Below are 24719 nucleotides of genomic sequence, written 5' to 3' on the forward strand. Positions count from 1 at the left end.
TTTCAAAGATGAACTACGTTTAGTTTTTTAGACTACGCAGTTGTTGACGTTCAGGACGTTCAACATGCGCTCTATCGTTACGATAGAGAGAGTGTATCACGGTTTCACTTTGCAGTAAGAGTAAATCGATTCTGACGTTTTGTTCTTTCTTTCTTAGCTTAAATGTTTTAAATTCTAAATTAAAGGAACTTTTTATTTGGAAAACCTTTCAGTTTTTTCCTTTAGTCAAATAACATGTTTTTTTTTGACGATATATAATTGGGCTCTTCTCTTAGGTGCGAAATCAAGAGAGAAAGAGAAAGAGAGATAGAGACGGAGAGAGAGAGAGGAGAGAAAACGTTCCGTTCAAGCGGGTAACGTTTTTCTCGTGTTACTCTCGTCCCTAGTCGCTGTACGGGGAAGAAAGTAAAACGTTTCTAGGGTTTTATTCTTGTCCCCAGGCTATGTGCGGTGAGAGATTGTAAACGTAGTTTATTTGAACTAGTGTTTAGTCTCTTTCCCAGCCACTGAATTTTTTATCTTTATATATGTTTTCTGTTTTTTGCTAGTATTAATGAGCTGCATTATACGACTGATTTCGCAATTACTACCTTTTAATGAAGGGTAGAATTGCGTGTTTCAGGTAGAAATCAGTAAAAGTTTCGATTTCAGTGAAATAAGTGCAAAACAGAAAATCGATAAAGTGATATGCGCAAAGTGTTACAGTGTTGCGTCCGAGGGTGCGTCTGTTCGTGCCTGTCGTTCACCTAGTCCGGGACCTCTTGCAAGCTCCCAAGCCCAGGGGAGAAGTAATGTCGAACGACTTATGGGTTCGAGAGGCCTTGATCAACGAACAGACGTTTTTTCCCTCCGTGGTTTCGGGCGTATCTAACCAAGATCGCCCCACCCACACAAAGACGAGAGAGCCCATTTATTTCTCGTCTGCGGAAGAGGTTTCTCGTAAGAAACCATGGACCAAGGTCTCGCGGCTTATTAAGCGCAAGTCGGTCCCTTCCGCGCAAGTCCAACGGCCCAGTTGTAGCCACTGGGTCAGTTCGGACTCGCTGCAGTCTTCCGACGACTGCTCACCTCCTAAGAGAGGCAAAGCGGTACCGCATCAGGCAGTCACACCGTCTGTTGCCGCACCTGCTCCTGTAGACCCTAAGTGGTCTTTGCTGCAGACCATGCAGTCTCAGTTAACGTCATTGATGCGGGACTTTCGTGCGGAGAAGGTTGACACTGCACCAACCTCTAGCCTACAACCAACCACGGTTGTGCGTCCTGTGGACGCTGAGGCGACCTTCTGCCGCACTCCAGCTGAGAGAGTCCCGCCACCCATGCGTTCCAGTGTACCCTGCCAGCCGCATGTTGACGTTCAGTAACGCACGGAACCTTCCGTTGACGTTCGAGAGGTACAACAACAGTCTAAGTTGTTTTGTTTTGACGCGGTGCGTCAACCTCCGCATTCTAGAGTTGTTTTGACTGCTCAGTCTAGACAGTCAAAGCAGTCTCGAGTGGACACTGTATGTCCTCACGCACCTGTTGTGGTTGACAGTTCAGTTGTTGACAGTTCACAGACTGTCAAGCAGTTACATGACGTTGCCTTCTGGTCTGCTACTAATGCACCAGTGAGAGACTCACTGAGGTAACCTAGCTTTTATCGGACAAGGTTCCTGTAGATGAGGAAGTTGCTGTTCTCCCTCCTACTGATATTCCCTTGAGGACTCTGTCATTTGGAGAGGAGCCTTAAGCTGCTTAGCCTCCTATGGACTTTAATTAAATCATGATGATTTTTTAAGGATCTTCGTCCGGATCTTGTAACTGCTGCTCCTCGTTTGCCTAAACGTCAGAACTTACACTAGGCCTAGCTACTTCGAAGCCGTTGTTTTTAAGCTAGTGCTCTCTCGCTCTCCTAGAGAGCATTACGTTGGCTAGGCGACTGGTTTTTGCACCAGGAGGAGTTTTAGGGATACAGCCTCTGATTTCCCTTCTTTTAAACTGACTTATAGAGCGAGAGTCTGATAGGACGCGAGAGAAGTTCTCGGCTTGGGAGTTCATGCCTCTGCCCAGATAGACTTCTCAATTCTGGTAGACTCACCCTGGCGCCTAGCCAGGAGACGCTCCAAGTTGTTTGCAGGTCAACTTCTCAACTTTTGTCGAGCCTTTGAAGTTTTGCTGTACTATTATGTCACACATAACAAGGCTTTCAGGGATGGTAAATGGTTCCGCCTCAGTCGCTAACCCCGTCTGTTGCCACACCTGCTCCCGTAGACCCTAAATGGGCTTTGCTGCAAGACATGCAGTCCAAGCTTGCGTCCTTGATAGAGGACTTTAATGCGGAGAAGAACCTTCTGGCCAACAACCTTCCAACCGGTCGGTTGTGCGCCCTGTTGACGCAGAGGTAACCTACTCGCGTCTGCCAGTTGAGGTGGTTCCTCCTTCTGGCCAACAACCTTCCAACCGATCGGTTGTGCGCCCTGTTGACGCTGAGGTAACCTACTCGCGTCTGCCAGTTGAGATGGTTCCTCCACCGATGCGACCCAGTGTGGGTTGCCAGTCGCACGTTGACGTTAAGCGACGCTCGGAGGTGGTTGTTGACGTTCAGGACGTTCAACAACCAGCAGAGGTGACTTGTTGTGACGCAGTGCGTCAACCTCAGCAACCCGGTAGGGTGTTGACTGCACAACCCAGACAGTCTAGACAGTTTCGGGTTGACGCTGTACTTCCTCGCGCACCCATGGTTGTTGACAGTTCACAGACTGTGCAGCAGTTCCATGATATTGCGTCCGGCTCCGTCACGCATCCACCAGTGCGACCGGATTCAGCGAGTCAGACGTTGCCCACTCCGTTGCCGTTTCTTCATCAGTTTCGGATGAGGAACCCTCTGATGAGAACGTTGCTGAACAAGACGATCAGACCCCAGCCCTGCTATCCATCCAGAAGATGCTGAAGAAGGAACGCTGCCCAGTCAGGCTGTGGATGAGTCTGGTAGAGACACTGTCATCCGTGGATCAATTTGTGTCACTAGGAAGACTACACCTCCGTCCTCTTCTATACCATCTAGCTTTTCACTGGAAAAAGGACAAGACGCTAGAAGCGGTCTCGATCCCGGTTTCCGAAAAGATAAAGTCTTGTCTGACTTGGTGAAAGGACTATATCAACCTTAGAGAGGGTCTTCCCCTGACTGTTCAGACTCCCAACCACGTTCTCTTCTCGGACGCATCGGACGTAGGCTGGGGTGCGACATTAGACGGTCGGGAATGCTCGGGATTATGGAACTCGAGTCAAAGGACAATGCATTTCAACTGCAAGGAGCTACTGGCAGTACATCTGACCTGGAAAAGCTTCAGGTCTCTCCTTCAAGGCAAAGTGGTGGAGGTGAACTCGGACAACACCACGGCTTTGGCGTACATCTCCAAGCAAGGAGGGACCTACTCTCTGACATTGTACGAGATCGCAAGGGACCTCCTCACCTGGTCAAAAGGTCTAGACATATCACTAGTAACGAGGTTCATCCAAGGCAACTTGAATGTCATGGCAGATTGTCTCAGTCGGAAGGGACAAATAATTCCAACAGAATGGACCCTCCACAAGGATGTATGCAAGAGACTTTGGGCCACCTGGGGCCAGCCAACCATAGATCTCTTCGCAACCTTGATGACCAAGAGGCTCCCAATATTTTGCTCACCAATCCCGGACCCAGCAGCAGTTCATATAGATGCCTTTCTACTAGATTGGTCACATCTAGATCTATATGCATTCCCTCCGTTCAAGATTGTCAACAAGGTACTGCAGAAGTTCGCCTCTCACGAAGGGACAAGGTTGACGCTAGTTGCTTCCCTCTGGCCCGCGAGAGAATGGTTCACCGAGGTACTTCGATGGCTAGTAGACGTTCCCAGAACACTTCCCCTAAGGGTGGACCTTCTACGTCAGCCACGCGTAAAGAAGGCACACCAAGGCCTCCACGCTCTTCGTCTGACTGCCTTCAGACTATCGGAAGACTCTCGAGAGCTAGAGGCTTTTCGAAGGAGGCAGCCAGAGCGATTGCTAGAGCAAGGAGAACATCCACCCTTAGAGTCTACCAATCGAAGTGGGAAATCTTCCGAACTGGTGCAAGTCAGTATCCGTATCCTCGACCAGTACCTCTGTAACTCAAATAGCTGACTTCCTCTTATATCTGAGGAAAGAACGATCTCTTTCAGCTCCCACTATCAAGGGTTACAGAAGCATGTTGGCATCAGTCTTCTGTCACAGAGGCTTAGATCTTTCCAACAATAAAGATCTACAGGACCTCCTTAAGTCTTTTGAGACCATGAAGGAGCGTCGTTTGGTTACACCTGGTTGGTATTTAGACGTGGTACTAAGATTCCTTATGTCAGACAGGTTCGAACCGCTACAATCAGCTTTCCTGAAAGATCTCACCTTAAAGACACTTTTCCTGGTATGCTTAGCCACAGCTAAAAGAGTCAGTGAGATTCATGCCTTCAGCAAGAACATCGGATTCTCATCCGAAACGGCTACATGTTCTACAACTTGGTTTTCTAGCCAAAAACGAGCTGCCTTCTCGGCCTTGGCCAATATCGTTCGATATTCCAAACTTATCGTATGGTTAGAAATGAACTAGAAAGAGTCTTATGTCCTGTAAGAGCTCTTAAGTTCTATTTAAAACGAACTAAACCTTTACGAGGCCCGTCTGAAGCCTTATGGTGTTCAGTTAAGAAACCATCTTTGCCTATGTCAAAGAATGCTTTATCCTATTTTATCAGACTGTTAATACGAGAAGCTCATTCCCATCTGAATGAGGAAGACCAAGCTTTGCTGAAGGTAAGGACACACGAAGTTAGAGCTGTCGCAACTTCCGTGGCCTTTAAACAAAATAGATCTCTGCAAAGTATAATCGACGCAACCTATTGGAAAAGCAAGTCAGTGTTCGCGTCTTTTTATCTTAAGAATGTCCAGTCTCTTTACGAGAACTGCTACACTCTGGGACCATTCGTAGCAACGAGTGCAGTAGTGGGTGAGGGCTCAACCACTACAATTCCCTAATTCCATAACCTTTTTAATCTTTCTCTTGAAATGTTTTATTATTGTTTTTGGGTTGTCCGGAAGGCTAAGAAGCCTTTCGCATCCTACTTGATTTGGCGGGTGGTCAAAGTCATTTCTTGAGAAGCGCCTAGATTAGAGGTTTTGATGAGGTCCTGTTGTATGGGTTGCAACCCTTGATACTTCAGCTCCTAGGGGTCGCTCAGCATCCTAAGAGGATCGCGAGGCTCCGTAAGGAAGACGTACTTAAAAAGGCAGAGTAATTGTTCAAGTCGACTTCCTTACCAGGTACTTATTTATTTTATGTTTGTTATTTTGAATAACTGCTAAAATGAAATACAAAATACTTAGCTCATAATAATGTAAACAAGTAATGCTGGTCTCTACCCACCCCCCTGGGTGTGAATCAGCTTATATAATCACCGGCTAAGTTTAATATTGAAAAATGTTATTTTTATTAATAAAATAATTTTTGAATATACTTACCCGGTGATTATATATTAAAGGACCCTCCCTTCCTCCCCAATAGAGACCCAGTGGACCGAGGAGAAAATTGGTTCTGTGTTTACATTGAGTACTGAGTACCTGCTCGACAGATGGCGCTGTTGATGTACACCCCCTACCTGCATAGCGATCGCTGGCGTATTTTGAACGTAGAGTTTTCTGTCGAGCAACAGAGTTGCAGCTTATATAATCACCGGGTAAGTATATTAAAAAAAAATATTTTATTAATAAAAATAAAATTTTTGTGCTGTGAGGCATTACTGTATAATGGGAAAATGAGGATTTTAATTACAAACTTATTTTGTTTTTTAATTTGTAACCGTAATTAATGTATGTACAGAAAAAATTAAATCAGGGGATTTGAAGGTTAAGTTGAATTATGATAGGCCTATTGATAATATGGCATTAACTTTCCTTCCTAATGGTATTTGTTGCTAAGCGTGCACAAGCCTTTTGTCCTTACTAAATAGGGGAATGTCTTCAGCAGAGCTGGAACTGCTGTTGAAATCAATAATGAGATAGCCAATGACAGGTGATGAGGGTGAGTGAGTCGGCCCACCCACCTGCCTGTCAATGACTTTACACTTCTGTCTTCGGCCACAACGCGTATAGATGTACTGTACTATTGTGTCATATCCAAAGCTTTATAATCTTTTAATACTTCCTATTTTGAATAGTGATATAGGCTTTATGTTCACTGTATATGGAAAGAAGCAGGATTGCAATTGTATATTAGACACTGATTCGCTTTATGATAGACTAGCAATAGATCCAGTCACTACTTGTGGGCCATAATTGTTTACAATTATTCCCTTTTTGCAGTCTAGATTGTTGCCTTCCGTAAGCGAGCTGCGTTGAGGAGCCCATGACTTGCCAGAGAGACTATTTAGTGCTTTGAGCTTCTCATTGAGTTTGATGTAACCAAAGCTTCTGGGTATACGCTCCTGGGTTAGTTCCGTGGAGTATGCTTCAGTAGCAGGGAGAACTGAGATCTGTATCAGAGAGTTTTTTAGGATTGTGGAGTGTGAGATAATCACTGCGCTCCACCATTTGCTGAAAGATCTGGCATGTAGACAGCCGAGGGCGAGTAGGTTATGGAAAGCTTGACCTTCCTTAGGTCTTGCAGGTAGGCCCTCAATGTTTTTTTTGGAGGGAGCGTGTAGTTAAGGCTAATTTACTTCATGGTCACCTCCAGTGGTTCTCTGGTGATACCAGTACCATTGGCCTTAGTGGTGATCCGCGCACTGTTCCACCTCTGTGGAAGTAGAGTGCTAAAGCATTGAAAGACATAAGGTTTTTTCGTTTGTTTTTTTGTCATTCCACCTTACGTTTGACTGTGACTGTCACTATGAACTGGATCATTCCTGTTTTGGGTATTTCACGAGCTTGGAAATAGACTACGCATGTAAGAACTTCATGAATACTGTGTAGAATGGCAATATATGGACATAATCACAATAGGCTAACTTTTACTGATGAAAAACAATGAGCAGTACTAATATGAAATATATAAAACATGAAGATATTATTTTGTAGAAATGCTAGTTGAAAAAAAAGGAATAGAATAAGAAAAAAAGTTAAATCTTTGTCTTCTGTCAACAATTTACATTACTGGTAAGTTTTCGTCTCGTTGGTGGGACATACTGTAGTCGAAAGTGGGGAGTCTTTCTCTCTGTGATTTGAACACTGTGACAACATAGAAAAACAATAAGATAGACCTTATATAACCATGAATAAGGACTGGAATTGCAAGTATTTCTGGTTGGTGATGAGATTAGATGTGAATACACTAAAATCAACCTTATATAATCATGAATAACGTAAAAAGACCAAAATAGCTCTGACATATTTAGAAATAAAGACTAGAATCCCAAAGACTTTGTTGATTGGCTGAAGACAGTAGGAGGAGGGGCTAATGTTAGAGAGAGGAGATTTTTTAGTGAAATTCCCCGAGTGTGAACTTATGTGATGTACAGTACAACCATGTGCTATACTATATTGTAGCTTAATAGAATTATAATAATAATGATGATGATCATAATAATAATGATGATGTTTACCAACGTATTACCAGGCATGTCTTGATGTATACCAACGTCATAGAAGTGAAGGGATTAAGTGCTCGCCTCACTTGTGCTCAGCATTCAAACGATGCCAAGATCTTTCCAAAAGTAGTAATAATAATAATGCAGTAATAATAATAGGATAAGTCTCTTATTAAAGAACGAGGATTTGTATTCATATAAGAACAAATCCCTAAGTTTTAAAGTGATTTGTATTTTTCCTAGATATTCAAACCTGAGTCTCTTAAGTTTCACTTCACTCCTCAAGTACCCTCCAAGTCCTAGGCTGAATGTCAAAGTGAGAGCTCACTGGATTGTCAGGTTGGTGGGGCTTTCCTGTCACCCAATAGTAACTACTCCGCCGCCTTGTTAAAGTTTGAACCCTTTTAAAGGGCTCAAGTTTGTATAGTTGGGGAAAATACAAATTACTTTAAAAATTTGAGATTTTCCCTTTGTCAAAACCCCCTATTTGACTGCTTACAAGGGCATATACAATAGGTTCTGGTGCTTTAGGTAAGTTTTTATGTGGATTTCAACCAATGGTTCGGTTATGATTGCCCCACCTTGTGTAGGACAAGGGCTCTAGCGTTGACAGGCCTTTATGGGTTTTGGGGTGAACTGGAATTTTGTAAAAATAAAATCCTTTTCTTTCATACACAAACGTATCACATATAAAATTAGTTTCTGTATCCCAACCCCAATCATTTCTTACATTCATACGACATGGATAATAAGAAATTGGATGCTTAATATTGAAGTTTGCCTATATATATGCAGTATGTTGGGCTGACTGCCATTCCTCTCATTTGACCTCGAACAGGGCCAATTATAAATACACTATTGGTTTTGTATGAATTTTATTTTAAGTGTATATTATTGAATTAACTGTTGTTATATAGGTGCTTTAATGTTTTCAGGACTTATTGTCGGTATAATTTCTCAAAAGAGAAGTTTGAAATGGGCCAACTTCAATCATCCCTTCAGAAACAAGTGTTAATAGGTACTGAAGCAGGTAGTAAAGATTGACACCATCAATAAACATCTATTTAGTAAGTTTTTAGTTTATTGTGTACAGTATATATTTCAACTCATTATGTAACATACATCAATGATGAAGTATTTCAAGTATTTCTGTGATATGACATAATGTTGGTAAAAAAAGGTCATTATTTGAAGGTTTAGTAGGATATTGGACAATTTGAATATTTTTATTAGTCTTACTGTACTGGAAAGTATCAGATTTGTTTTTATGTCATGAAACATAATAAATATATACTCTGTATGTCTAACATTTGGAGGTATGTACAGTGAGAATTATTACTATTATTTCTCTTCAAACCAATCACAAGCCTTGAAAACAAGTCCATATTAATTGCTCACCTGGATAAAGTTTGGATAATGGCAGTTTGTCAGGTGTTGTATTCTTCCTTTCATCCAAAACATTATAGGAGAATTTTTGAGCTTGGCCATGTCGTCCTGATGGAAGGTTCCTTTAGGTAGCTTTCTAAGGGATATTTGCTACAGTGATACTCCCAGAGAATTAAACCGAAGGTCTCCAGGATTCTAACTCCTGGCGCGAGTATCCAGTTAGGGATATCGCATACTGTAATATCGGGACGTATTTTTTAGATACGACACATAGCTATCTTTACCCCGAATAGATTTGACTCTTTGATGTAAAGGGGAAGAGTGGCGAAAGAAAGGGGTGCCAATCTAGGTACCCGGTGGACCTATCCGTACTACTACCGGTCGCCATTCCTTTCCTTGTAGCATTTAAGCTAGGTGTTCTCCCAATGTTTTCCCGGTGTTTGTTGCAAGTTATCGGAATACTAATCATGCAATCTCCAGCATCTTTATCTTCTGGAAAGATGAGTATTAATTCTTTCCTGTGTATAAATGTAGGCTCACTTCTCAAAGTTAAATTTCAATAATTTAAGTGTGTTTGGTCGAGCGTTGCCATGAACTGGAGGCAGCCATTTTATGACCGCTGTCGCCGATTATCATTGCATTTCATTTAGTCAGTAGGGCGACATTTCCCGGTATTTAGCTATAATATTATGAGGTTATATGGAGTTGGTGGAAGTTTGTTGCAAGCAGTGAAAAGTTTCTACAAAGGTAGTAAAGCATGTGTTAGAATAGGAAATGAAGTGAGTGATTGGTTTCCGGTGAGAGTGGGGCTGAGCCAGGGATGTGTGATGTCGCCGTGGCTGTTTAACTTGTATGTTGATGGAGTGGTGAGAGAGGTGAATGCCCGAGTGCTTGGACGAGGATTAAAACTGGTAGACAAGAATAACCATGAATGGGAGGTAAATCAGTTGTTGTTTGCGGATGATGCTGTACTGGTTGCAGACACAGAAGAGAAGCTTGACCGACTAGTGACAGAATTTGGAAGGGTGTGTGAGAGAAGGAAGTTGAGAGTTAATGTGGGTAAGAGTAAGGTTATGAGATGTACGAGAAAGGAAGGAGGTGCAAGGTTGAATGTCATGTTGAATGGAGAGTTACTTGAGGAGGTGGGTCAGTTTAAGTACTTGGGGTCTGTTGTTGCAGCAAATGGTGGAGTGGAAGCAGATGTACGTCAGAGAGTGAATGAAGGTTGCAAAGTGTTGGGAGCAGTTAAAGGAGTAGTAAAAAATAGAGGGTTGGGCATGAATGTAAAAAGGATTCTATATGAGAAAGTGATTGTACCAACTGTGATGTATGGATCGGATTTGTGGGGAATGAAAGTGATGGAGAGACAGAAATTGAATGTGTTTGAGATGAAGTGTCTAAGAAGTATGGCTGGTGTATCTCGAGTGGATAGGGTTAGGAACAGAGTGGTGAGGGTGAGAACGGGTGTAAGAAATGAGTTAGCAGCTAGAGTGGATATGAATGTGTTGAGGTGGTTTGGCCATGTTGAGAGAATGGAAAATGGCTGTCTGCTAAAGAAGGTGATGAATGCAAGAGTTGATGGGAGAAGTACAAGAGGAAGGCCAAGGTTTGGGTGGTTGGATGGAGTGAAGAAAGCTCTGGGTGATAGGAGGATAGATGTGAGAGAGGCAAGAGAGCGTGCTAGAAATAGGAATAAATGGCGAGCGATTGTGACACAGTTCCGGTAGGCCCTGCTGCTTCCTCCGGTGCCTTAGATGACCGCGGAGGTAGCAGCAGTAGGGGATTCAGCGTTATGAAGCTTCATCTGTGGTGGATAACGGGGGAGGGTGGGCTGTGGCACCCTAGCAGTACCAGCTGAACTCGGTTTAGTCCCTTGTCAGGCTGGGAGGAACGTAGAGAGTAGAGGTCCCCTTTTTGTTTTGTTTCATTTGTTGATGTTGGCTACCCCCCCAAATTGTGGTAAGTGCCTTGGTATATATATGTATTAGCTAGTTAGGCAAATTATACAAGTAAAGATTGTACATACAAATATATTATTATTCCTCTTCCTAATATGTAACTTTACTTTTCGTATACGACGAGAGCCCCGGCAGTAATAACCTTGGCCGTGGTTCCTACCAGAGCTAGGGTAGCCTCGCTCATATATACGTTAGTAAAGTAATTCCCCATCTTTAGCCTCGCCCTATCGTTCCTTATTAATTCGGATGAGGACTTACATCCTCTAGAATTTATGGATAAGATTTGATATACATTCTCTTTTAGAGAAAAGAGGCTAAACCCTTCCTCCCTCCCTGAGTGCTGCCGCCATTACAGGCGGCAACCTCTGTCTTTCTTCACTGCTGGTGTTTGTTGCAAGTTATCGGAATACTAATCATGCAATCTCCAGCATCTTCATCTTCTGGAAAGATGAGTATTAATTCTTTCCTGTGTATAAATTTAGGCTCACTTCTCACAGTTAAATTTCAATAACTTAAGTGTGTTTGGTTGAGCGTTGCCATGAACCGGGGGCAGCCATTTTATGACCGCTGTCGCCGATTATCATTGCATTTCATTTAGTCAGTAGGGCGACATTTCCCGGTATTTAGCTATAATATTATGAGGTTATATGGGGTTGGTGGAAGTTTGTTGCAAGCAATGAAAAGTTTCTACAAAAAATCATGTTTCCTCTGCTGCCAACGACGTCGTCAGCACAGGAAGCCATGCTTCCCCAGTCCACTGTCAAAGATAGGCGGCATACCTGCCGCTACCTCTCTTTCCAGTGAACTACAAGACCCTTTCCCTTCCCCCTTCTGTCCTTTAGTGTCGGCATAGCCGTCACAACATTCTTTCACCGGTATTCTGACAGTCATCACGGCTTGCCAGGTTGTCTGCATTGCCGGCCAGTACCCTACCGGCGGCAGTTAGTTCAGCTGCCTCAGCCACCTTCCCCCTTATGTTCTTCCTTCACCGGAAGTGAATATCACGGGGGGAGGATTGAGCTGGCCCTGACGGCTGCCGGTGGGAAACCCAACATACTTGAGAAGTCTTCAGCCCTCTCTTGGTCTGTCATCCACAATTATTGCTGCCGACAGTATAGCTGGCGGCAGGCCTTTTGTGGATGGATGGATGGAAGCTAGAATTGGATGGATTCTTACCCCTTCCATTAGAACTCTCATTCTGGCAAGGAGACAGTAGGCGGCCTGGTAGTCCTCCTACACTTACAATTGTTGTGCGAAACCATATTAATAGGAAACTCTCCTTCCTTAATGCTTTCTCTCTCTCTATCAGTTAGTGCCGCCAGGTACTAACCTAACCCTTGTAGTGCACCGACTGAACTACAGTATACAAAAATACAGTAGTTCATTTATTTTCTAACATACTCCATGTTTCCTATCACAGTCTATTGTTGGGACCACAATATCATGTTAAGGTTGAGTAATCCCTCAACACCCAGATGATTTATTTGATCATCGGGACCCTAATAAATCACCGATCAATATTAATATACAGTGAACCCTCGCTACTTCGCGGTTCGACAATCGCGGATTCACCACTTCGCGGGGTTTTCCCATAACCCATATATATATACATATCGCGGATTTTCCGGAAAATTTGAAAATACTGCGAAATCTGAAGACAACCAAATACGATATTTTGTTACCTGTAATTCCATTAATACTGTAATTAGTAATATCTGTTCTTACTGATTGTTCATTGCATTACATATGATATATAATTCAGCACAGAAAGAAATAAAACACGAAAAGAGAATGTGATCATACGATAATTCAGTACTGTATACAGTACGTAGTAAAATTAAATCGAACATGAAACGCAAATCAGATGCAGTCATACCATATTAGAATGGTGTGTACTGTAATGGATGTGCTTCTTTTCCATGAATCTTTTGTATGTATACGTACGTAGTACTGCATCCAATAATATTCTTTGTTGCAAAAATCACATTTCGAATAAGCGTACGAGAGAGAGAGAGAGAGAGAGAGAGAGAGAGAGAGGCGTAAAATAGCGTACGTAAAGCTGTATTATTATTATTGTTATTATTATTATTATTGTTGTTGTTGTTAATAAAATTATTATTGTTATTATTATTATCATTATTATTATTATTACTGTACAGTATTATTATCATTATTTATTATTATTACGGTATTTACTTAATCTACGTACGTTCGGTATGCGCGGGGCATCTTCTATGAGTAGGTAACCAACGCATCATAGTACTGTAAGACGGGTTGTGATTGGTTCAAGCGCTGATAGATGACGAATCAGAACTCAAGTTTTGTTATCTAGCCTGTGATTGGTGTTTTGCCCGCATCTCCTACCCGCAGCATCAAAGTTCTCGCGGGGCTGGATCGTCCACTCTCTGTTACCGCGTATCGCTGAGTAGACGTTCTTAAGTGTGTGAATCTGTGCTGTGTGCGACTTTTTTAAGTTGAACTTTTTGTTACTGTAAATCCTACTGTAATGGCTCCTAAGCGTTCTGCTTCTCTTAAGGCTGGTAGTGAGCCTAAACGCCACCGAAGGATGATGACGATAGCTGAGAAGGTTACGCTTCTCGACATGTTAAAAGATGGTAGAAGTTACGCGGCCGCCGGCCGCCATTTTGGCATCAACGAATCTACTGTTCGCTATATCAAGAAAGACGAGGCGAACATTAGAAAGACGGCTGCAATCACCTTTAGCAGATCAGCGAAGCGAGTCGTTACAACGCGTAATAAAACGATCGTACGCATGGAAGGTGCTTTAGCTGTGTGGATTGCCGACTGCCGGAAGAAGAACATAGCGTTGGATACGAACACCATCCAAACAAAGGCTTTGAGCTTATATGAGAATTTTGCTGCAAAGGAACCTAAAGACGACGACGGCAACCATGCTGAAGATGATGATGATGCAGATGATCCTCAACCAGGGACATCCACTGATTCCCAGCCTCAGAAACGTTTTTCCGCAAGCAAAGGATGGTTCGCGAAGTTTCAGAAACGCTTCACCCTGAAAAGCGTTTCCCTGCATGGGGAGTCTGCTTCCGCTGACACTGCCGCTGCTGAAACTTACGTGAACCAGACGTTCAAGAATATTATCGCCGAAGGTGGATACAAGCCGGAACAAGTCTTTAATATGGATGAGACAGGCTTGTTTTGGAAGAGAATGCCGTCGCGAACTTTCCTGTTCAAAGAGGAAGCCAAAGCCTCTGGCTTTAAAGCATTCAAGGATCGCGTTACCCTCGTGATGTGTGGCAATGCTGCTGGATTTTTGTTAAAGCCGGGGCTTATTTATAAGTCGAAAAATCCTCGCGCTTTGAAAAATAAAAATAAGAATCTCCTTCCCGTGTACTGGATGCATAATCAAAAAGCATGGATTACGAAGATGCTGACCTCCAACTGGTTCCATCAGTGTTTTATCCCGCAAGTCAGCAAATATCTCTTAGAGAAGGGCTTGCCATTCAAGATCCTTCTCCTTATGGATAACGCTGGTGGACACGCAACTGACCTGTCGCATGAGGGCATTCAGGTTGAGTTCCTGCCACCCAACACCACGTCATTAATTCAACCAATGGACCAGGGGGTTATCAGGGCCTTCAAGGCCCTCTACACGAAGAACACCTTGGCGGACCTCGTTGCGTGTGTGGATGCTGCCCAAGATGACGAGGATGAAGATTTTAACTTGAAGGCGTTTTGGCGGCAGTACACCATAGCCACGTGCCTGCAGAATATTCAGAAGGCACTTCAAGAGATGAAACCTGCAACCGTGAATGCGAGCTGGAAGAAGTTGTGGCCCGATATTGTTTACGACGACAAGGGATTTACTCCGTCGGAAATCCAACACTCTGCAATACGGAAATCTGTGCAGTTGGCTGCCATAATTGGAGGTGACGGGTTTGGCGACATGACGACTGAAGACGTCGACGAGTTGTTGGACTGCCATTCCCAGCCCCTAACTGACGCAGACCTCGAAGACCTGACGAAATCGGCAAGTGAAGAAGAGAGTGATACCCAGGAAGAGACCCAAGAAAATGTCGAAGAAACGGGCTTAACATTAGAACGGCTTGCCAAGGCCTGCAACCATGCGAAGGAGTTGAAAGAAATGTTGCAAGAGTGGGACGAGGATATGGTTCGCTCGATGCAATTCTGCAACAAGATCGATGAAGACATGACTCCCTACAAAATGCTCTTGGATCGAAAAAAGAAGCAGCGGCAACAACTTCCGATCACAATGTTCTTCCAGCCTCGCAAAAAAGAGCCAGTTCCTCCTGCTAGTACGCCTTCGGAAGAAATTGAAGAAGTTTCCCAGGAAGAAGTTGAAGAGGTGTCCCAGGAAAAGACACCTCCGTCTGAAGAGACGTAAAATACTATCATTGGCTGCACAGTAGAACACATCATCAGCTTCATCATCATCATTTCTACTGTGCAGCAAATTCATCGCCATCACCATTCAAGGTTTTCTTCAACTTCTTTCGTGGTGAGTACAGTAACAATCTTTATTTTTTACTTTAATATTCTTACTGTACATTCTAAAACTGTATTTGTGCCTGTTTTATAGTTTAGTACTGTACGTACTGTATGCATTAAGTTAAAGGGAAGGTTTTAAAAGTCTACATGTTGTAACCTATCATATTTTTTTTGTTTAAAATTTACATTTACGTACGTAAAACAATCTCTCTCTCTCTCTCTCTCTCTCTCTCTCTCTCTCTCTCTCTCTCTCTCTCTCTCTCGTAAATTGTTTTCCTGCTTTGCTACGTACAATACTGTATAATTTATATTTGTAAGGTAACATATTTTGTAAATGCTTTTACTGTAAATACTGTATGTACTGTATCATTATTTATCACTATCATCATGCGCGTTAAATGCCTTGTTTGTTCTGAGCGTGGTTGTTTACTGAGCGTACACGCCGTCGTTTCAGGCGGCGTCATAAAGAAAAACATTTCATTTGGAAGTCCTAAGAAAAATACGTAAACTAAAACATTGGTAATAAAAAAATCAACATACAGTACTGTATAATCAATATAATCGATGCAAAAACTAACCTATACATATATGTGTACTGTACACTAAATGAGTTTGTTTCTTCATTATGATCAGAGATGAACGTAAACAAAACATTGGTTGCCATTTTTTATCGTGCTTTTTAGGTGTTTAGGAAACGCATGATATAAAATCGCCTTTAATATTTGTGCCTGTTTTAGTTTAGGGTGCTGTAGTACATGCATTAAGTGTTCTGTACTTTTCAATATTTAACTTAGCCGGTGATTATAATAGCTGCAACTCTGTTGCTCGACAGAAAACTCTAAGGTAAAATTCGCCAGCGATCGCTACACAGGTTGCGGGTGTGCCCAACAGCGCCATCTGTCGTCCAGATACCCAGTACTCAATGTAAACAAAGAACTCAATTTTCTCTCTGTCGAGCTATCGACAAGACGTACTTACTCGCTGTTGCTAAACTGGAGTTTTTTTTTCACAACTAATTGGTGAAGTACTTTATTCTAGTTTTGAGCTTTCGCTATGCAGGTGTTTTATCTTCATCTTAAATCTTGAATTCGTTTTGGATAGATTTAATTATGGTGATAAAGAGAGTATGGGCTTTCTTTCACTTTTAAATGGCCGACCCTTCCCTTAGACGGAAGTGTGTTTAGGCTTTTAGTAATTATATCACGTTATAGATTTTCCTCTATATATTTTATATCTCTCCGCCTTTATTAGGCCTCTTCGATTAACTTTCCATTTATTATAAACATATAAAAATAATCTTAATATTTTGTTTATATAGACCTTTCCTGAGAGTAGGCGGTCCTAACTTGGAAACCGAAGTTAATCAACGTTGAGCCCTTTATATCGTAATTAGCTTTTAAAGAGCTAAGGATTTAAAACTTTTTAAATGTAATATTTTATGAAAGAATTTCTTTGATAGTCTTCGTACTGTTTTCAAAGATGAACTAACGTTTAGTTTATTTATGCTACGCAGTTGTTGACGTTCAGGACGTTCAACTTGCGCTCTATCGTTACGATAGAGAGAGAGTGTATCACGGTTTCACTTTGCAGTAAGAGTAAATCGATTCTGACATTTTGTTCATTCTTTCTTAGCTTAAATGTTTTAAATTCTTTTTTAAAGGAACTTTTTATTTGAAAAACCTTTCAGTTTTTTCCTTTAGTCAAATAACATGTTTTTTTGACGAAATATAATTGGGCTCTTCTCTTAGGTGCAAAATCAAGAGAGAAAGAGAGAGAGAGAGATATAGACGGAGGGAGAGAGAGGAGAGAAAACGTTCCGTTCAAGCGGGTAACGTTGTTCTCGTGTTACTCTCGTCCCTAGTCGCTGTAAGGGGAGGAAGGATAAAACGTTTTAGTTTTTTATTCTCGTCCCCAGGCTATGTGCGGTGAGAGATTGAAAACGTAGTTATATGAACTAGTGTTTAGTCTCTTTCCCAGCCACTGAATTTTTTATCTTTTAATATGTTTTCTGTTTTTTGCTGGTATTAATGTTGCATTATACGACTGATTTCGCAATTACTACCTTTTAATGAAGGGTAGAATTGCGTGTTTCAGGTAGAAATCAGTAAAAGTTTCGATTTCAGTGAAATAAGTGCAAAACAGAAAATCGAAGTGATAAAGTGATATGCGCAAAGTGTTACAGTGTTGCGTCCGAGGGTTCGTCTGTTCGTGCCTGTCGTTCACCTAGTCCGGGACCTCTTACATGCTCCCAAGCCCAGGGGAGAAGTAATGTCAAACGACTTATGGGTTCGAGAGGCCTTGACCAACGAACAGACGTTTTCCCTCTATGGTATCGGGTGTATCTTACCAAGATCTCCCCTACCATAAAACGAGAGACGTTGTTTCTCCTCGTCATCCGAAGGCTTTTCGCATAAGAAACCTGTCACAAGGTTTCGAAGCCCTTAAGCGAAAGTCAGTCCTTTCAGGACAGGTCCAGCATCCTGGTTACAACCATTAGGACAGCTCTGACCCTATGCAGTCATCGGATAACTGCTCGCCGCCTTACAAAAGCGTAACACAGACTCCGAGAGTCTTTTTTTGTAGGCAAAGTGTTGCGGTCACAGACGTTACCCTCGTCTCTTACCACAACCATTTCCGTTGATCCTTAATGGGTTGTATGGCAAGACATGCAGTATATGCTTGCCTCCCTTATGGAAGACTATTCTGCCGATTAGTCCGTTGAGTCTAGCCGTTTATCTCATCGATATCCTGGCTTTCAGCCAACCTAACGTTCCTTTGTGCTTACTGTTGACGTTAGCGTAGCTTAGTCACGTCAGTCAGGTTGTTTAGAACCACACTCGATGCGGTCTCGTGTGGTTTTTCAGCCGCATTTGGACGTTAGGCCACTTGCTGATGCTCCTGTTGACGTTCTAGACGTTCACTAACAATCGGAGTTGATTTGTTTTGACGCTGTGCGTCAACCTCCGCATTCTAGAGTGGTTTTGACTGCTCAGTCTAGGCAGTCAAAGCAGTCTCTAGTGGACGCTGTGCGTCCTCACGCACCTGTTGTGGTTGACAGTTCAGTTGTTGACAGTTCACAGACTGTTGCGTTCTGGTCCGCTACTAATGCACCAGTGAGTGTGGACTCTGCTTGTAAAGCATTGCCACCACGGTAGGTCTCTCCCTTGCTTGAGACTCAGCTTTTATCGGACAAGGTTCCTGTAGATGAGGAAGTTGCTGTTCCCCCTCCTACTGATATTCCCTTGAGGACTCTGTCAGATGGAGAGGAGCCTAAAGCTGCTTAGCCTCCTATGGACTTTGATTAAATCATGATGATTTTTTTAAGGATCTTTGTCCGGATCTTTTTGTAACTGCTGCTCCTCGTTCGCCTAAACGTCAGAGCTTACACTAGGCCTAGCTACTTCGAAGCCGTTGTTTTTAAGCTAGTGCTCTCTCGCTCTCCTAGAGAGCTTTACGTTGGCTAGGCGACTGGTTTTTCACCAGGAGGAGTTTGGGGGATACAGCCTTTGCTTTCCCTTCTTTTAAACTGGTTTATAGAGCGAGAGTCTGATATGACACGAGAGAAGTTCTCGGCTTGGGAGTTCATGCCTCTGCCCAGTTAGACTTCTCAATTCTCGTAGACTCTCCCTGGCGCCTGGCCAGGAGACGCTCCAAGTTGTTTGCAGGTCAACTTCACAGCTGTTTTCGAGCCTTTGAAGTTTTGCTGTACAATTATGTCACGCATAACAAGGCTTTCAGGGATGGTAAACGGTACCGCCTCAGTCGCTAACCCCGTCTGTTGCCACACCTGCTCCCGTAGACCCTAAATGGGCTTTGCTGCAAGACATGCAGTCCAAGCTTGCGTCCTTGATAGAGGACTTTAATGCGGAGAAGGTTGCTACCGAACCTTCTGGCCAACAACCTTCCAACCGGTCGGTTGTGCGCCCTGTTGACGCTGAGGTAACCTACTCGCGTCTGCCAGTTGAGGTGGTTCATCCACCGATGCGACCCAGTGTGGGTTGCCAGCCGCACGTTGACGTTAAGCGACGCTCGGAGGTGGTTGTTGACGTTCAGGACGTTCAACAACCAGCAGAGGTGACTTGTTTTGACGCAGTGCGTCAACCTCAGCAACCCGGTAGGGTGTTGACTGCACAACCCAGACGGTCTAGACAGTCTCGGGTTGACGCTGTGCTTCCTCGCGCACCCATGGTTGTTGACAGTTCACAGACTGTGCAGCAGTTCCATGATATTGCGTCCGGTTCCGTCACGCATCCACCAGTGCGACCGGACTCAGCGAGCCAGACGTTGCCCACTCCGTTGCCGTTTCCTCATCAGTTTTCGGATGAGGAACCCTCTGATGAGGACGTTGCTGAACAACAAGACGATCAGCCCCCAGAATAGATCAAGCCCTGCTATCCATCCAGAAGATGCTGAAGAAGGAACGCTGCTCAGTCAGGCTGTGGATGAGTCTGGTAGGGACGCTGTCATCCGTGGAACAATTTGTGTCACTAGGAAGATTACACCTCCGTCCTCTTCAATACCATCTAGCTTTTCACTGGAAAAAGGACAAGACGCTAGAAGCGGTCTCAATCCCGGTTTCCGAAAAGATAAAGTCTTGTCTGACTTGGTGGAAGGACAATATCAACCTAAGAGAGGGTCTTCCCCTGGCTGTTCAGACTCCCAATCACGTTCTCTTCTCGGACGCATCGGACGTGGGCTGGGGCGCGACACTAGACGGTCGGGAATGCTCAGGACTGTGGAACTCGAGTCAGAGGAGCATGCATATCAACTGCAAGGAGCTGTTGGCAGTACATCTGGCCTTGAAAAGCATCAAGTCTCTCCTTCGAGGCAAAGTGGTGGAAGTTAACTCGGACATCACCACGGCCTTGGCGTACATCTCCAAACAAGGAGGTACCCACTCACTGACGTTGTACGAGATCACAAGGGACCTGCTCATCTGGTCAAAAGGTCAAGACATCTCCCTAATAACGAGGTTCATCCAAGGCGACTTGAACGTCATAGCAGATTGTCTCAGTCGGAAAGGGCAAGTAATTCCAACCGAATGGACCCTCCACAAGGATGTGTGCAAGAGACTTTGGGCCACTTGGGGTAAAACCATCCATAGATCTCTTTGCAACCTCGCTGACCAAGAGGCTTCTAATCTATTGCTCTCTAGTCCCGGACTCAGCAGCAATACATATAGATGTTTTCCTCCTAGATTGGTCACATCTGGATCTCTACGCATTCCCACCGTTCAAAATTGTCAACAAGGTACTGCAGAAGTTCGCCTCTCACGAAGGGACAAGGTTGACGTTAGTTGCTTCCCTCTGGCCCGCGAGAGAATGGTTCACCGAGATACTTCGATGGTTAGTAGACGTTCCCAGTAGTCTTCCTCTAAGGGTAGACCTTCTACGTCAGCCACACGTAAAGAAGGTACTCCAAAGCCTCCACGCTCTTCGTCTGACTGCCTTCAGTCTATCGAAAGACTCTCGAGAGCTAGAGGCTTTTCGAAGGAAGCAGCCAGTGCGATTGCTAGAGCAAGGAGAGCTTCTTCCATTAGAGTCTACCAATCAAAAGTGGGAAGTCTTCCAAGACTGGTGCAAGTCAGTTTCTGTATCCTCGACCAGTACCTCTGTAGCTCAAATAGCTGTTTTTCTCTTATACCTGAGAAAAGGACGATCCCTTTCAGCTCCCACTATCAAGGGCTACAGAAGCATGTTGGCATCGGTCTTCCGGCATAGAGGCTTAGATCTTTCCAAACATAAAGATCTGCAAGACCTCCTTAAGTCTTTTGAGACCACCAAGGAGCGTCGTTTGGCTACCCCTGGATGGAATTTAGACGTGGTACTAAGATTCTTCATATCAGACAGGTTGGAGCCGTTACAATCAGCCTCCCTGAAAGATCTCACTCTTAAGACTCTTTTCCTGGTATGCTTAGCCTCGGCTAAAAGAGTCAGTGAGATTCATGCCTTCAGCAAGAACATAGGATTTTCGTCAGAAAAAGCCACTTGTTCGCTACAACTTGGTTTTCTAGCCAAAAATGAGCTGCCTTCTCGGCCTTGGCCTAAATCTTTCGATATCCCCAGCTTATCGGAGATCGTGGGCAATGAACTAGAAAGAGTCTTATGCCCTGTTAGAGCTCTTAAGTTCTATTTAAAGCGTACTAAACCTTTACAAGGCCAATCTGAAGCTTTATGGTGTTCAGTTAAGAAACCATCCTTGCCTTTGTCAAAGAATGCTTGGTCAGACTTTATCAGATTGTTAATACGAGAAGCTCATTCACATCTGAGTGAGGAAGACCATGCTTTGCTGAAGGTGAAGACGCACGAAGTTAGAGCTGTAACAACTTACGTGACCTTTAAGCAAAATATATCTCTGCAAAGTATAATGGACGCAACCTATTGGAGAAGCAAGTCAGTGTTCGCGTCATTTTACTTGAAAGATGTCCAGTCTCTTTACAAGAACTGCTACACACTGGGACCACTCGTAGCAGCGAGTGCAGTAGTGGGTGAGGGCTCAACCACTACAATTCCCTAATTCCATACCCTTTTAATCTTTCTCTTGAAATGTTTTTATTGTTGTTTTTTGGGTTGTCCGGAAGGCTAAGAAACCTTTCGCATCCTGGTTGATTTGGCGGGTGGTCAAAGTCATTTCTTGAGAAGCGCCTAGATTAGGGGTTTTGATGAGGTCCTGTTGTATGGGTTGCAACCCTTGATACTTCAGATCCTAGGGGTCGATCAGCATCCTGAGAGGATCGCGAGGCTCCGTAAGGAAGACGTACTTAAAAAGGCAGAGTAATTGTTCAAGTCGACTTCCTTACCAGGTACCTATTTATTTTGTTTTTGTTATTTTGATAACTTCTAAAATGAAATAAAAATTCTTAGCTCATAATAATGTAAACATATAGTGCTGGTCTCTACCCACCCCCCTGGGTGTGAATCAGCTATTATAATCACCGGCTAAGTTAAATATTGAAAAATGTTATTTTTATAATAAAATAAATTTTTGAATATACTTACCCGGTGATTATAAATTAAAGGACCCTCCCTTCCTCCCCAATAGAGACGCAGTGGAACGAGGAGAAAATTGAGTTCTTTGTTTACATTGAGTACTGGGTATCTGGACGACAGATGGCGCTGTTGGGCACACCCGCAACCTGTGTAGCGATCGCTGGCGAATTTTACCTTAGAGTTTTCTGTCGAGCAACAGAGTTGCAGCTATTATAATCACCGGGTAAGTATATTCAAAAATTTATTTTATTATCAAAATAACATATTAAAGGGTGGTTTGTTAACAGTACTACGTACAAGGGAAGGTTTTAAAAGTCCGAATATACATGTTAAATAAATAGGTAAATATGATGTCACTACTTCGCGGATTTTCACCTATCGCGCCCGCGTCTGGAACCTATCTACCGCGATAAACGAGGGTTCACTGTACTACAGGTGGATAAAGTTAGTATAAACACTTACTAACCCTAACTCCAGTTCCTAGAGTTTCTTCCATCCTGTATTCTCCCTACCAGGGAATCCAAATATTATTCTTGACGGAGGTCTCAGCAATTGCCTGGGAGAGGAAACACAGATATGTGTCTTTCCTATTTCCTTTCCAGCTTACTATCCTAAGCTATTATTTACAATAGTGATTACTATTGTTAATAAAATGTATGCCTTTATATCAATAATTGAAAAAACTGTATACTCATTGGACCCATTTCCTTTACAGGAGGAGCCGATGGTGAAGTGTGCAGCCATGTTCTGCAACCACAAAAATAAGGACTTTTGTGGGCACTAGATGTGCAGGACTCATGCCCCCTACTGTATCGTGTCCGGAGCCCCAAAGTATTGGGACCCGAAGGGTTGCTCCACCTGCTCAACCCTGCTGACCAACGGCTTCGGAGAAGCCATCCCAGCCACCGTGGAGACTAGGGACATAGCAAGAGAAACCCTTCGTAGGTGGGTAAAAGGGTTCCAAAAGAACTCTCTGGGACCTTACCTACCTAATGAATCCCTAAAATGCCTTCCGTTCCCCAAGGCTCTAGCAAACGCGGTAGTGCCCCAAGAACAGGTCCAGCCTCCTCTCATACAGCTGAAGATTGATGCAGACATCCACAAGGCACTAGAAGGCATGGACATCTACCAAGAACGGATGTCAGAAGTGTTCACCGACACAGAACAGGACCTACTGCAAGAAGGCCCTGAAGAAAACGTGGATCAACCACGAACGTAGGAAGAAGGATCCGTTTCGACGGTAGCTGATGACCCTCAGTTCACCGTGACGGCATACCAACCTATGCCGTCAACCTTTTCAACCCCAACTACTCAGGTCGACAAGAGTGAAGCGATCCTCACGTTGATCCAGCGGATGTTGGAAGCGTTCCAGAAGGAACAGGAGGCGATGAAGCAGTCCATTCAACAGAACAAGAGACAGATACAGGAAAGGGACTGCCATGGAACTTCCAGGGGCTCTACTAAGAAGCCCCTTAGAGTATCAGATCTCCCTCACTGCTCCAAAACCAACCCCTGGAGGTACGCGAAGCATTGCCCATGATGAATGGGAAACTATTCATCTTAAAGAAGTTGGGAGCCAAACTGTTTGAAGGTCTTGAGTTCTGGCGCAGCTTTTCAGCTTACCCAGACTGTTACGTGAGACTGCAGGATGAACTTGCATCCCGTGAAGAAACGGAACTGAAGGGAGTCATTGTCTTCGAACATGACAAGGCACAAGCCATCCTTGTAAAGTCCTTGAAAGGAGCCGGATACACCAACTCCAAAGTCTCAGCACTGAGCAAGAGGCATCCCACCTTTATTTCTCCTTCCTCCATCTCTTTCCCCTTTTTGGAGAAAGCTCCAGACTTTGTCATCAAGGCAGTCAAAGACGCCAAACCCTACCCAACTCTAGAGGAATGCAAACCATTCTCTCTAGCAATGCCTACCTGCGAGGAGAAGTGGAAAGACGTCCATCTAACCTTCTCCGTCTCGAAATTGGATCCATAGATAGCAGGCCAGCAGTTCAATGAGAACCTTCCGAAGTTGCCAGACCATCTTCTGAGGAGGGAACAGGAGATGAAAGAGAGACTTGCAGCCTCCCTTTCTCATCAGAACTGCCTGGAAATGTGCGCAGGCCTACATAACGCCCCAGAAATGTACGTTTTCCTGGCTAAGTCTCACATGGGTACCCTTGTGAAGGACTTATATGCTTTCATCAGGTCAAGGAGGACCTGCAGAGAGCACGTGTTTGCCTTAGCGACAGTGAAACATGAACCCAGGAAGCTGATTTCATCATGCATCTGGTGTAAGGACCTTTTCCCACTGGAAGTGGTCCGAGAAATCATAGC

At 43.7% G+C, this 24719-nt stretch overlaps 1 protein-coding gene across 2 annotated transcripts in view; it reads left to right on the forward strand.

The window, feature by feature from the left end:
• The window catches only part of l(3)87Df (lethal (3) 87Df), a 101336-nt gene that overhangs the window by 39014 nt on the left and 37603 nt on the right, over window positions 1-24719 (forward strand). For both annotated transcript variants that reach the window (XM_068375460.1, XM_068375459.1), the window contains exon 4: window positions 8507-8638. In XM_068375460.1, coding sequence (XP_068231561.1) covers window positions 8507-8615 — 109 coding nt within the window. In that variant the 3' untranslated portion in view covers window positions 8616-8638. The remainder of the gene's footprint in view (window positions 1-8506; window positions 8639-24719) is intronic.

This window comes from Palaemon carinicauda, chromosome 6 (genome assembly GCF_036898095.1).
Source record: "Palaemon carinicauda isolate YSFRI2023 chromosome 6, ASM3689809v2, whole genome shotgun sequence".
NCBI classification, from domain to species: Eukaryota; Metazoa; Arthropoda; class Malacostraca; order Decapoda; family Palaemonidae; genus Palaemon; species Palaemon carinicauda.